The 14,880-nt window shown below is 35.2% G+C and overlaps 1 protein-coding gene across 4 annotated transcripts in view; it reads left to right on the top strand.

Annotated features, from left to right (window-relative positions):
• Window positions 1–14,880, top strand: part of LOC125657887 (guanine nucleotide exchange factor DBS-like) — a 50,720-nt gene that overhangs the window by 28,849 nt on the left and 6,991 nt on the right. For all 4 annotated transcript variants that reach the window (XM_048888770.2, XM_048888772.2, XM_048888768.2 and 1 more), the window contains exons 10-18: window positions 6,624–6,815; window positions 7,473–7,664; window positions 8,272–8,559; window positions 10,464–10,636; window positions 10,996–11,062; window positions 11,286–11,401; window positions 12,336–12,405; window positions 12,713–12,808; window positions 13,551–13,643. In XM_048888770.2, the coding sequence (XP_048744727.2) occupies window positions 6,624–6,815; window positions 7,473–7,664; window positions 8,272–8,559; window positions 10,464–10,636; window positions 10,996–11,062; window positions 11,286–11,401; window positions 12,336–12,405; window positions 12,713–12,808; window positions 13,551–13,643 (1,287 nt within the window). The remainder of the gene's footprint in view (window positions 1–6,623; window positions 6,816–7,472; window positions 7,665–8,271; window positions 8,560–10,463; window positions 10,637–10,995; window positions 11,063–11,285; window positions 11,402–12,335; window positions 12,406–12,712; window positions 12,809–13,550; window positions 13,644–14,880) is intronic.

The following is a 14,880-nucleotide window of genomic DNA, read 5'->3' as shown; positions in this document are numbered from 1 at the left end:
AGATTTATGCTGAGTGGATTGAATTGAACAATTGATTTTCACTGGGATGAAAAACCAAAGTGTGCCGTAAAAGTTGTGTAATATCATTTTGTATTGGAACTGATTCCTTCAAATATTGATTTTAGTCGCTGTTTTGTGGAGAAGTGTGGTGTGAGTTATTCTTTACATGCCTAATCAGTTACATGTACAATCAGTGTAATATCACTCAAGTCAATATAATGTCAATACAGTCAATATGATGTCAATACAGTCAATATAATACTGTAGAGGTGAAGTTCATTGACATTTGTGGATAAGGAGACTTGCAAATTAGAATTTAATTGCGAATTTGTTAATTGGATACACTACGATTTTCAAACTACAAAATGCCACTTTATCGCCAGTGGAGATGGTCCACTTCCTGTGTTCCTAGTCTATACGCTCAGGTGAGTTGATTTTTTCGTTAGTAACCACACAAAATGTCTGTATATCCAGGCAGCTTGTGAGAAACTTTTTTGTTTCCTGCAAGCTGATCAGAGTCTGTACCTGTTTTTCTGTCACTCAGAGTGAAATTCTGTCCTGCTTTGTGATGCAAAAAAGTACAGGCCCACTCTGTTTGTGTTATAGTCTGTGGTGACGTTATTCCGATTTCATTGTGCTGATGCTCGTTAGGAAGTTTGATCAATTTCAACAGTAGTAAAGGCTGTGTCACAGTCATTCACAGTTCCGTAATTCAAACTGCTCAGACATGCAGAGAAGGTATCAGAGTACAGCCCTCTCTATGATGGAGTCTCTTGATCGATCATCCTTGATTTCAGACATTTAAGTGTAAGTGAATTTAGGTCTCCTGTAGACGGTCGTCATCTTCTGTGAACCAGTTTGGATATGATCTTGTCCTAATACTTTCACAGGTGAAGGAACCATGCTGTCTTTTCTTTACCTGAGATACCTGTGACCTGTTTAAAAAAGGAAATGAAAATAATACACCTGAGATTGGAGGGGGGTGGTTCATTGTTCTGAGTCACCAGGTATAGAGCGCGTCCCTCACACAAACTCTATACAGCCTATTATGTGGAAGTTTTTCTGTGTTGTGTTGGATATTACACGTGCTGACACCAGATCATGATGTTGCCCAGTTGGCATAGGAAAACTCAGGTAGACATGTATATATTGTAAAAGTTGTTTTTTTTCAAGTTGGAAAATTATGCTGTGGAAGTTTTATATTGTTTTTTTTTTTACCATTCTGTGCTTGTTTATAGAGATCAGTGGGGATTTTGAGCTAAGTATGCCTGCATTTCTACAGACATTAAGGTTGTTTTGTTATCTATGTATTATGAATGAAACACCTGTACTTTATGGTTTACCTAGATGATTATACTGTCTTTATTTATTCATGGCCATTTACAGTGCAACATATGATAATATTGTACACGGAACGAACGAGATACAAAATTTTATGTTACAGCGTATAATCTCTCTGTTTTCATGGACCATGGGCCATTAAATCTGGAGATTTACACAGATAGCACAACAAAGCCTGTATACTTTACACAGAAGTGCTGGGTGGATCATTCTGTTTACTTGTTTTCCCTCGGAGTGTTTGTTTTCAATCACTGGCATTATTCTGTTCAAGGGAGATAACTTTGTTCTTGACCAGTCGTGCAGCAGTAAGATGGGGGTCAATCATTGACCAACATCAGATTTCTGGGTCATTATTTGGACACAGGTAAGACTGAAACTAACTAGAGATTTTGACTGATGTTAATTTGTCTTCCTCAGTAACTGGACAGGTCTGACAAATTGACAGTCACTAATTTGACTTGTGGTGTCAATGATGATGTGGAGTTCATGGGATCCAAGGTTATAATTTATCACTGAATTACACAGCTGAGAGATAATACTTATCTATAGAACTGTAATCTTCACACCCAGGCTCTCGGGCAAGTAGACCGATGTGAAGAAATTACAGATCGTGTGTATCATGGTTGTCACGATAATCTGAAAATTTGTTTTAAACCACAGTGGACTATTAATTAAATCAAAATGTTGTCTGTTACAGCAATATTGTTTATGAGGAAAGGCTCTGAACCCATTAAGAAATGGCCTGCATGCTTTTGTGCAGTGATATATATTTCAGTTGTTTATCAGTACATTATGTTGACTGTTTTTATCTTAATTACATACACTTATGAAATTATCATACAGCTGGAGTACAAAACTGCAGGGTTTTCCCCGGGCCTGAAAGCAAAACCATATGAATCATAGTGGACTGTAATAGTTTTATCACAGCCTTGTTAAATTGTACTCACAAATTTGCATATATTATTTAGTAAAGTGTTATGATTGATAAGCTGCAGGGTGGGATACTGGTTTCACTAATTCGGTCTGTCCATCCGTCTGTGGACAAAGATAATTTTCCTGCTAAAAGTGAAATATCTACACATTTGCCGATGTCACTTTTCCACATGTTTATGGACTAACAAGAAATGAAAAGGGTGACAGCATAAAAGGATATTTGGACTCATTCAGTGAGCCATTCTCGTTGGTTGTATTTTGAACTCTGTGATGTCCAAGAACCATTACACAATAGCCTAGCTGCGTTGTTACGTCGCTTGATTCTCACGGGGCTACGCTGAATGTGTATAGTCATTTCATCACTATGACACATTATAGCTTGCTGTCCATTTTATTACCTCATTACAGTATATGTTAATTAGATTAATTAGCTGTCCCCGTACATGATTATTATAGCCCTTTGTAGACAAGGAAATTAGTATCCCTAGCGTACTCAGAGAGAGTGGACGAGTTCCACTAATGGGAGGTCGTGTCGGACATTCTGCGACACCCATGGCAGCCAGTGGAGCCCCCAGTCTAAATTTTGTGCTCTCTTGAGTGTGCTTAAGCACTATGATGGATGGCCTGCACTAGTGCTTGGATACAGTAAATTAGATGAAGTTAATTTAGTAGATATGAAGGGACTCTCTCATTGATGTGCTTGTTACTTTTGTCATTTGCATCTAGATCTGCTGGGAACATGATCTCCTATATTGTATTTTCATTTATGATGCATTTACATAATGAAGTGTCAAATTTTGAAGTCACATTTGGGAAAAGTTTTGGTTAAAAAAATCTAGACATATAATTCATAGATGATCATTGGTCTTCTGCTTCAAGAATAAATCCATTCAATACCAGTCGAATGTCCCTTCTCAAAACTACCTGGTCAACTCATCCCCACAATTTGGTTCTATTGTCCCCAGAATTTGATAATTCACAAAATTTGTTCAATCTATCCTTCCCTGACCTAAGATTTTTGTAATATTTGGTAAATGATAGTAATAGTGTTGGTTTATTCTACAAGATTTCTTTGATTATAGATATTAATGTTGGTCAGTCTGTCCACTATTAAATATATATGGTAAATAATGTTGGTCATTTATAATGTTGTCAAACTATCCACTGATTTCGATCAAACTGTCACCTTACATTAATGTAATCGTCTGTACATGGAAAAATGTCGGGCATCATGGAAAAAATTAAGGTGGAATAGCACATCATTTATTGTATTTCAACCGGAAGTACATCACAAATGAATCAAGAATTTTTTGTCTGGTTGGGCCAGTGGATGATGCCATTAGGCTTTACATGATCTATATTTCAAGTTAAAGTCCTGCAAGGGTTTTAAATTTTTTTCTTAATGATTTTATATTAAAATATTGCAATTTTTAGCTCATTCTAAAATTCCCAATGCCATGATATCATCATGCATGATCATACAATGTGTTATAATTCATCAATTTCTGGGTGGGAGTCCCCAATATACTTTATGTTTCACGGGTGACTGTAATTTCGAGTCATTTGTACCATAAATGTTGTCATCTAGCTAATTAACAGGTTTCATTAAATATGATTGGTTGCTTATTGATAGGAAAAAATATAACTAGGCCAGTACTTGATGATTTGTGGGGACAAGTTTGTGATAACAGCTTTCAAAGCCGGAGTTTTAAAAATTTTGACAATTTATGGCATCACGTCTTTGGAAACTTGAGAAGTAAAATTGCATGACTGTAATTGTCGTGTGTTTTTGCTAATCACAAGTTCAGAGAATTCAACGGAACGTGTGGGGCCTTGTATTGAATGATTGAATTCCTTCAGGATTTCGTAAAGTGAACTTTTGTCAGAACAAATTGAACTTCATATGTGTTGTAACGAAATCTTTAAATCGTTGGTACAGTTTTACTTCATTTTGTAACTAAATATATTTTCGCAAACAAGTTTTGAAAATGTCAAAGTTACAAGAGAAGGTGTGCTGAAGAGTAGATATAATAGCAATCAATATAACTTTTTTAATTGTGTCTGGTTTTTATTTATTTATTTATTTTTTTCAGTGCAGGTTTGTTGATATGATTAGCATGATTTAATTTGCATGATAGAAATTTGAAGGGAAATTTTATTTTTCAAGTTTTGTCAATGTAAGAGTAAATATGTCCTTATAAGCTGAACAAAAAAAAACCATCTTATCCAATCAAATGTAACGTAAGTTTCCTTCCTTACAGAAATATACATTTGTCATCTACCCCTTTTTTATTTGGTTATATGTTGCCTTCATCAGTGTTTATATCTAAGAAATAAGCACCCAGTTTTTTGTATTATGGAGATATAAAAACATTGGCGGTATGGGGACTGGCTTAAGAAGCTTTAAATGTTTATATTTTGTTTTTTGATTAAGTATTGAAGTTGTGAACTTAATAATCATTGTTTTCCTGTAGAAACTGGTAGATGGAGTCATAAGATAGAAGGTGCAGTTATGTAGTATTGTTGATGAATTTCATTATGTCATAAAATGTATATATACACCACATTTTTCAAATGACAAAATAAAAATTCTAAACAAAAGATTTTCCAAAATAAAACCCAAAACAATAACTTTATTGAGTTTAATGAGCTAATTAATACAAACAATTGTGGTAGTTTTCAAAATCATTGGCAAAGTTTGCTACGAAATTTTTTAGTGCTGCCTGCTCTTCCTGAACTAACGTACCGATGCCTAACTGTATGTTAATTTATCTTTTAATACACACTTGTATTGAACGATTGAATTCCTTCAGGATTTTATAAAGTGAACTTTTGTCAGAACAAATTGAACTTCATATTTGTTATAATGAAATCTTTAAATCTCATTGAGTAATAAGAAAGAAGGTGCAGTTATGTAGTATTGTTGATGAATTTCATTGTGTCATGATAACCTGTAGAAGGTGCAGTTATGTAGTATTGTTGATGAATTTCATGATGTCATGATAACCTGTAGAAGGTGCAGTTATGTAGTATTGCTGATGAATTTCATGATGTCATGATAACCTGTAGAAGGTGCAGTTATGTAGTATTGTTGATGAATTTCATGATGTCATGATAACCTGTAGAAGGTGCAGTTATGTAGTATTGTTGATGAATTTCATGATGTCATGATAACCTGTAGAAGGTGCAGTTATGTAGTATTGTTGATGAATTTCATGATGTCATGATAACCTGTAGAAGGTGCAGTTATGTAGTATTGTTGATGAATTTCATGATGTCATGATAACCTGTAGAAGGTGCAGTTATGTAGTATTGTTGATGAATTTCATGATGTCATGATAACCTGTAGAAGGTGCAGTTATGTAGTATTGCTGATGAATTTCATGATGTCATGATAACCTGTAGAAGGTGCAGTTATGTAGTATTGTTGATGAATTTCATTATGTCACGATAACCTGTATGTTTATAATATTCATATTTTGTTTGTGTACCTCATGTACCAGTGATCTGGTTTTGAGTGAGTAAAAGATTGAATCTTCTATGTTCAGTCAAAAGGACAAATACAGTACATTGAACGTTGTCTGTATATATAAGTACGAGGTGATTCTGGTTAGTGTTGCGGCCCATAGGCCTTGACTGTGTTAGGGCCTGATTTGTGGATGTGCTAAGCATTTGAATTTTGAACAATGGGGAATTAATGCCCTGATATGGAGTGTGTCACATGTTGTAGCGTTGTCTCTATCCCACACACCGTTCAGTGTGTAAAAAAAACATCTTTATCAGATTGAGTAAAGGGCCCAACAATACCCAGCAATTTTATCAGAGTCTTTGAATTCCTAGAGAACTTCTTCTGAGATCTAGCTTTGTTAATGGAATTAATTCTTCTGGTGGGCAGGAAATCAGAAAATCTAACACCGATTTCATTCATGATACCCTGGTTCTATAGTAAAATTTGATTTAATACAGAGTTCCTGATATTGAATATCTGCCTTTGTGATTGAGTGTTTACATACGTGCAGTGATATTTTTCTTTTTTGTGCTTGGAAAGCATTACGGTAATTGAATTGATATTCATTGTGGAGGTTGTTTTCTTATAATTCAGAAGGTAAAAAAGTTTAATTGCACAAAATTTACATGTAGGTAAAATTGGCTATATGAATAGTATTGGTAAAAGAAAGAGACAAGAACTGCAGAGGGATTTTTAAAAGATATCTTATGGAATCAAATATATTGTCCATAATCTTATCCGCTGCCTGTATAAGTATTGTCTGAATTGTTTAATTAGTATTTCGATAACTATTAATGACATCATCAGCTCCTCCTAATGTCTGAGAAATTATATTCTACAGAAAGACCTAGAGCAGGCAGACAGAATGCGGGGGAACGGGGACCAGCTAATCGCCCAGGACAGCTATGCAGTCGATTCCATCCGACCAAAATGCATTGAGCTCCAGCGAATGTGTGACCAGTACAAATCCCTGCTGAGGCGACGCAGGGAAATGCTCAACAAATCACATGATCTCCAGGATAGAATCGACAAGGTCAGAGATGTCAAAGTATATACTCCTACTTTTCAAGTATGATCATTGATTGATGAGATTAGTATACCCCCAGAAGTTTTCACTAGCGACTGTTACACAGAAAGTTGTGTGGAGCAGTGAATGGAGATGTTTGTTGTGATTGGTTGAATTCATGAATTAATGAAATTAATTTCAATTCAAAGCAGTAGTGTAAGTGTTTGAATTTAAATTGCTGAGATGAGAAGTTATTACAGAAAAATCAAGAAATGTCAGAGGAAATAATTGTAGTAGACACGATTTTAAAATGAAGGGTGTCATTCACTACAAATTATTGCTTGTTGTAAAGAAGTACAAATACGACTTCATGTAAAAGCAACAGGGTCCTTTATATTTTTTTGTGGTTTAATTGTTAGCAGTGCTCGGAATTAACTGATACATGTAAATATTGGTAGGTATTTTTCTTTAATTATTTTAGTAAAATTACAAGAGAGCAAAAGGTTTTTTTCCTGTATATCTATACAGTTCAACAGCAGATAAGAATTAATTTTTAAAAAGTGTTTTTGGTTTTGTATTTTTTCTCTCGAATGGCCATGATGGTCACAATTACGATGAAAGAAACCTTCGATGAGGGAGAGCCAGATATAAACTGCTGAAACAGACAGTGGTCTTGTCTTTCAGGCAAACAAGTGGTGCAACAAGGGTGTGGAACTGTTGTCCAATCTCCCACCGGAGCATTGTCAGTCTGCGGAGGACACCCGGTCAGCCATCGAAGACATCGAGAACTTCATGACCACATCCAGTCAGCTCCGACTGAACAATCCGAAGGAATTCCGACAACTGTTTGAAAGCATGATCACTCCAGATACCAGGGTAGGTGACTGATAGGAAATGTTATTGAAGAATGCATGCACTGACTTGGTTTGGAGAAAAATGAGCCATGTATTCTTAGGGAAAAAAATATCAAGTGCTTGTTGGTGTGATAGAAAAGTTAACCATATTAGATATTACCAGTAGTAGATATCAGTAGTAGATATCAGTAGTAGATATCAGTAGTAGATATCAGTAGACTGTAAATTTGAAAACGTGAACTTGTACTTCCTTTAGTGCAAGCAATATGACTGTTCAGACATTGAATTAGATGATATTGATATTGAATTAGATAATTTAGATATTAGATAATTTAGATATCAAATTAGATAATAAAGATATTAAAAAATTTTTTTTTAGATATTGAATCAGATAATTTTTATATGACATAATTTAGATACTGAATTGGATAATTCAGATATTGAATTATAAGATAATTTAGATATTAGATAATTTAAATGTTGAATCAGATAATCTAAACTTTGAATTGAATGATTTAGATTTCAGATAATTTAGATATTAGATAATTTAGATATTGAATTAGATAATTTAGATATCAGATAATTTAGATATTAGATAATTCAGATATTGGAATACCTGTTATTTTTAGACGGTGGTGCAGAAGGTGTTGAGGAAAATGGAGGACGTAAGTGCCATGTGTGAAAGGAGACGTCACAGTTTCCAGGAAACCATCCATAACCGACAGTCTTCTCACACCGGGCCACATAACCAACCGTCCTCTCACACCGGGACACATAACCGACAGTCCTCTCACACCAGGCCGATTCGAGCCATCCACCCTATGGATAGGAGTACCACCGATGGGCCAGAACCCAAACCCAAGGTCTCCAATGAAACTGCCAACAAACAGATAGACATGTACCACAAGTCAGCCCGAGTAAGTTTGTTATTTAGATAAAACTTCAGCATATCTCTGTCAGTCCTGTGAGTTTGTGTCATCTAAATAAAACTTCAGCATATCTCTGTCAGTCCTGTGAGTTTGTGTTATCTAAATAAAACTTCAGCATATCTCTGTCAGTCCTGTGAGTTTGTGTCATCTAAATAAAACTTCAGCATATCTCTGTCAGTCCTGTGAGTTTGTGTTATCTAAATGAAACTTCAGCATATCTCTGTCAGTCCTGTGAGTTTGTGTCATCTAAATAAAACTTCAGCATATCTCTGTCAGTCCTGTGAGTTTGTGTCATCTAAATGAAACTTCAGCATATCTCTGTCAGTCCTGTGAGTTTGTGTCATCTAAATGAAACTTCAGCATATCTCTGTCAGTCCTGTGAGTTTGTGTCATCTAAATGAAACTTCAACATATCTCTGTCAGTCCTGTGAGTTTTTGTTATCTAAATAAAACTCCTGCTTTCTGCAAAGTCATGATGACATGAAATCTTTTACTTCAGAATGCTTATGTAATTGATAAAAACTTAAGTCTAGAGACTCCCCCCTCCCCACCACACACACACAAATCCTGATACATGTTTATGCGATGGGGGACTTAGGTATTCTTTGAATTATCTTGTTCTAAGAATCGTCCATTACTAGACATGTACCACAAATTCACGACTAATCACCCGTCTTTATGGAATTCCAAGTTTCACAGGCTCTCTGGGTTGTCATTTAATGTTTTATAAGATCATTGTATATACCCAGACACTGAAGATCTGAATAGGTTAAACTGACACATGTTAAACACTCAGTTAAATGCTTTATAAAAGAGAGCACCTTGCTATGAACTCTCCATAACTCAGAAGGACGTGTTTTTTGATAGGATTAAGTCGTCTTTATTGTGTTGGTTATATGTCAGCTGTAAAACATTGTCACTGGGAAAAAGTCTCTAGTATCGAAATCTGCCATCAATGAACCCCCCACAATAAATGTGAAGAAGTGCAGAAGTATTTAGATAAGCTGCTTAAGGATTTTTCCTTCATCTTCTGTGTATAATCTGTAGTCAACTGTTGTTGGTTTGTTTACAAATACAGGTAAATTTAAATGCCTAATACAAATATCTTTATTAAATATGTTCAATGGTTTTATAACCCACTACAGGGAGATAGTCGCTGTGAAATAGTTGTGAAATTTAATCGGTCATTTAAGTGATGTTCAAAATAACCGTCCTCACACAGTATCTATAAGGTCAACAGTACACGAGGGATTTTTTTAATTACATGAGATTGTGTATGTGTAAATAAACAGTAAATGTAATTGATGCTTAATTGATGAAATATATCAAAACCAGCACTTACCAAGATGACATCTGGTCCTCCATCTTTGTTTACATCTAGAGTGCAATAATGTTAACCTGTACCCAGAATGCTTTGATGCAGGTCCTATCATTTCATGAAATGTTGGCATTCAATAATAGTCCAGATCTTGCATAATGGAATTCTCTAGAATTTGATAAACATTTTATTACTGTCAATTTGCAAGTTATGTCTATACAGTTACTATCTACATGATAAAATGTTACATTGTACATCTTTACAGTTACTGGCTACATGATGAAATGTTACATCGTACATCTTTACAGCTACTGGCTACATAATGAAATGTTACATCGTACATCTTTACAGTTACTTATTAATAAGCTACATGATGAAATGTTACATTGTACATCTTTACAGTTACTGGTTACATAATGAAATGTTACATTGTACATCTTTACAGTTACTGGCTACATAATGAAATGTTACATTGTACATCTTTACAGTTACTGGCTACATGATGAAATGTTACATTGTACATCTTTACAGTTACTGGCTACATGATGAAATGTTACATTGTACATCTTTACAGTTACGGACAGACATGACGTCTCACCTCCGAATGTCTCATCAAACTGCTAATAGCGTCAGTAATATCTCCGACACAGGAAGTGAAAAAACTCGAAGTTCCTTGTCTTCAATGTCCACGACCACGTCACTGGGGTCGTCAATATCCGACATTGACACGTTACTCGCTAAACGCAGGTTTGTGGAACTACCATGTGACCTTACGAAATCCTTTTGAGTTGTCATATTACAACAGACATATTTAATAAAGTAGCTGAATTTCCTAAAATTGGTCAACAATTAATCAGTCACTGGTAATCTCTTGACTGGTCAACAGGGGATGCTTACTTCTCCTAGACACCTGATCTCACCTCTGGTATACCCAGGGGTCCGTATTTGTCCAACTCTTAATTTTGTATTCTTTATGGCATTATGAGATTGATGACTGTTATTTTTACTTTTTCCCACAAAGAAAATTTGATTTAATTCTCTTTTTTGTTTTGAAATTGGAAAGAGGTTGAGAATTTAAAGTTGACTTAATTGATTTTTTTTTCCAGACATGTTTTAAATGAACTGATCGAGTCAGAGAAGACTTATGTCTCACAATTAGCAGATATTGTTCATGTAAGTAAAACCATTAAGTTGTTCTATTCTGTGTAAGGAATGTTTTATTTTATGTCATTCACGAGCAGGGATAAAATACAAATGAATATTGATTAGGAAGTATTAGTCTTTAAATCTACAGATAATAGTGAGAGTTTAATTGTGTGGTTAATTGAGTCCATTAAGTGTTTGACTGTGTTAGTTGGGTGTTTAATTAAACGAGCCCGTTTTATTCCCATCATAGGGTTACCAAGATAAACTAGAAGACTCCGAGATGAGACATTTGGTTCCTGATGCAATTCGAGGGAAGAAGGAGATCCTTTTTGGGAATTTAGAACAAATCTACAGATTCCATAAAGAGTGAGATTATTAGATGAAATTTCATTGACTGTTTAGAACAAATCTACAGATTCCATAAAGAGTGAGATTATTAGATCAAATTTCATTGACTGTTTAGAACAAATCTACAGATTCCATAAAGAGTGAGATTATTAGATGAAATTTCATTGACTGTTTAGAACAAATCTACAGATTCCATAAAGAGTGAGATTATTAGATCAAATTTCATTGACTGTTTAGAACAAATCTACAGATTCCATAAAGAGTGAGATTATTAGATCAAATTTCATTGACTATCTAGAACAATCTAAAAATTCTTAGAACAAAATTTACAATATAGAATTCTCAGAACAAAATTCATTCACTAGATCAAATGTAAAAATCCTAAGAACAAAATTCATTTACTATTTAAAACAAATGTAAAAATTCTTAGAATAAAATTCATTCACTATTAAGAACAAATGTAAAAATTCTCAGAACAAAATTAAATTATCAGAACAAATTTCATTCACTATTTAGAACAAATGTAAAAATTCTCAGAACAAAATTAATAAATTATCAGAACAAAATTCATTCACTATTTAGAACAAATGTAAAAATTCTCAGAACAAAATTAAATTATCAGAATAAAATTCATTCACTATTTAGAACAATTGTAAAAATTCTCAGAACAAAATTAAATTCTCAGAACAAAATTCATTCACAGTATGGGACAATTTAACATCTCTGAACATAATAATGACAGATAATTTCTTCACAATACAGAGCAAATCTACCAGTACAAAATTCCTTCATTCTATAGATTCTATGGAGCGAGATTTTCATGATTATTACAGCAAAATTACTGATCCTAAGAGCCAAGTATGACAGAGAGAGGAAGAGTATGTAAAGCTTAATCACGGGAGATAACTCTGTGTGATTCTTTCTCAACTGATGTTTGCTTCTTTTTTTTTAGTAAATTCCTCCATGAATTAGAAGACTGCCACGATGCCCCGGCCAAGGTGGGCCAGTGTTTTACCAACAGGGTAAGCATGTCATGAGCTTCTGATAAACCTCTGAATGAAATATCTTAGTGATTCATGGGTAAGCATGTCATGAGCTTCTGATAAACCTCTGAATGAAATATCTTAGTGATTCATGGGTAAGCATGTCATGAGCTTCTAATAAACCTCTGAATGAAATATTTTAGTGATTCATGCATTTCTCATGCACAGTGATGTAGATTCAGTTGTATTTATGATAAGGACCACTGCTATGTAGCCATTGCCTTCTACCACTACAGTCAGATGGTCAACATGTCATTATTTAGGGACTTTGTATTCTGTTTTCCAGAAAGAAGAATTCCATTTATACAGTGTTTACTGTCAAAACAAAACTAGATCCGAGACTCTCAGGAACCAAGTCGGAGACCAAAACCCGTTCTTCCTGGTGAGTTTAACCAGGACCCTCAAAGTCAAGCCCATCATCAGAACTACAGTGTGTTAAGCCCATTGTCAGAACTACAGTGTGTTAAGCACATACGCGACCTTTCTGACATTTTCTCTAAAATCATTTTTCATGTTCTCGATGTGAAGAGTTCATGTACGATTTTCAAAAGATATTTGAATTTTATATTGTAATAATATTACCACACTTTGTATATCAGCCTGCCAATGGGTAGTTCAGTGGTTAGATCACCTAACTAGTAATGTAAGAGTCCCAGGTTCGATACCCAATTGTTCTAAAGATTTTTTTAAAACAGATATGGTAATATACCCCAAAATTTTCTAGAAATGAGATAGAATGCAAGTGAATTGTACGTGAAATGTCACAAAAAAATATATATTATTTCTAATGAGAACCTTAAATAATGAAGTTATTGTTTTGTTATTTCTAATGAAGACCTTGAATATTGAAGTTGCTGTTTTGTTATTTCTGATGAAGACCTTGAATATTGAAGTTATTGTTTTGTTATTTCTGATGAAGACCTTGAATATTGAAGTTGTTGTTTTGTTATTTCTGATGAAGACCTTGAATATTGAAGTTGTTGTTTTGTTATTTCTGATGAAGACCTTGAATATTGAAGTTGTTGTTTTGTTATTTCTGATGAAGACCTTGAATATTGAAGTTGTTGTTTTGTTATTTCTGATGAAGACTTTGAATATTGAAGTTATTGTTTTGTTATTTCTAGGAATGTCAGAGAAGACTTGGACACAAACTTCCGTTAGGAGCTTTTCTTCTGAAACCAGTCCAAAGAATTACCAAATACCAGTTGTTACTAAAGGTAACCTTCAGATTCTGTCCCCTCACAATCAGGTCACAACTGTCCCCTCACAATCAGGTCACAACTGTCCCCTCACAATCAGGTCACAACTGTCCTCTCACAATCAGGTCACAACTGGCCCCTCACAATCAGGTCACAACTGTCCCCTCACAATCAGGTCACAACTGTCCCCTCACAATCAGGTCACAACTGTCCCCCCACAATCAGGTCACAACTGTCCCCTCACAATCAGGTCACAACTGTCCCCTCACAATCAGGTCACAACTGTCCTCTCACAATCAGGTCACAACTGTCCCCTCACAATCAGGTCACAACTGTCCCCCCACAATCAGGTCACAACTGTCCTCTCACAATCAGGTCACAACTGTCCCCTCACAATCATGTCACAACTGTCCCCTCACAATCAGATCACAACTGTCCCCCCACAATCAGGTCACAACTGTCCTCTCACAATCAGGTCACAACTGTCCCCTCACAATCAGGTCACAACTGTCCTCTCACAATCAGGTCACAACTGTCCCCTCACAATCAGGTCACAACTGTCCCCCCACAATCAGGTCACAACTGTCCCCCCACAATCAGGTCACAACTGTCCTCTCACAATCAGGTCACAACTGTCCCCTCACAATCAGGTCACAACTGTCCCCTCACAATCAGGTCACAACTGTCCCCCCACAATCAGGTCACAACTGTCCCCCCACAATCAGGTCACAACTGTCCTCTCACAATCAGGTCACAACTGTCCCCTCACAATCAGGTCACATTGATTGAGGTTTTGTTTACAGGAGATGTTACGGTTCAGTGATTGAGGTTTTGTTTACAGGAGATGTTATGGTTCAGTGATGGACATTTTATTTTTACAGGAGATGTTATGGTTCAGTGATGGACATTTTATTTTTACAGGAGATGTTACGGTTCAGTGATGGACATTTTATTTTTACAGGAGATGTTACGGTTCAGTGATGGACATTTTATTTTTACAGGAGATGTTACAGTTCAGTGATTGAGGTTTTGTTTACAGGAGATGTTACGGTTCAGTGATGGACATTTTATTTTTACAGGAGATGTTACGGTTCAGTGATGGACATTTTATTTTTACAGGAGATGTTACGGTTCAGTGATGGACATTTTATTTTTACAGGAGATGTTACAGTTCAGTGATTGAGGTTTTGTTTACAGGAGATGTTACGGTTCAGTGATGGACATTTTATTTTTACAGGAGATGTTACGGTTCAGT

This window comes from Ostrea edulis, chromosome 9 (assembly GCF_947568905.1).
Source record: "Ostrea edulis chromosome 9, xbOstEdul1.1, whole genome shotgun sequence".
Classification (NCBI taxonomy): domain Eukaryota; kingdom Metazoa; phylum Mollusca; class Bivalvia; order Ostreida; family Ostreidae; genus Ostrea; species Ostrea edulis.
The sequence above is the reverse complement of the archived record's forward strand: the minus strand, read 5'-3'. Positions and strand labels throughout refer to the sequence as shown.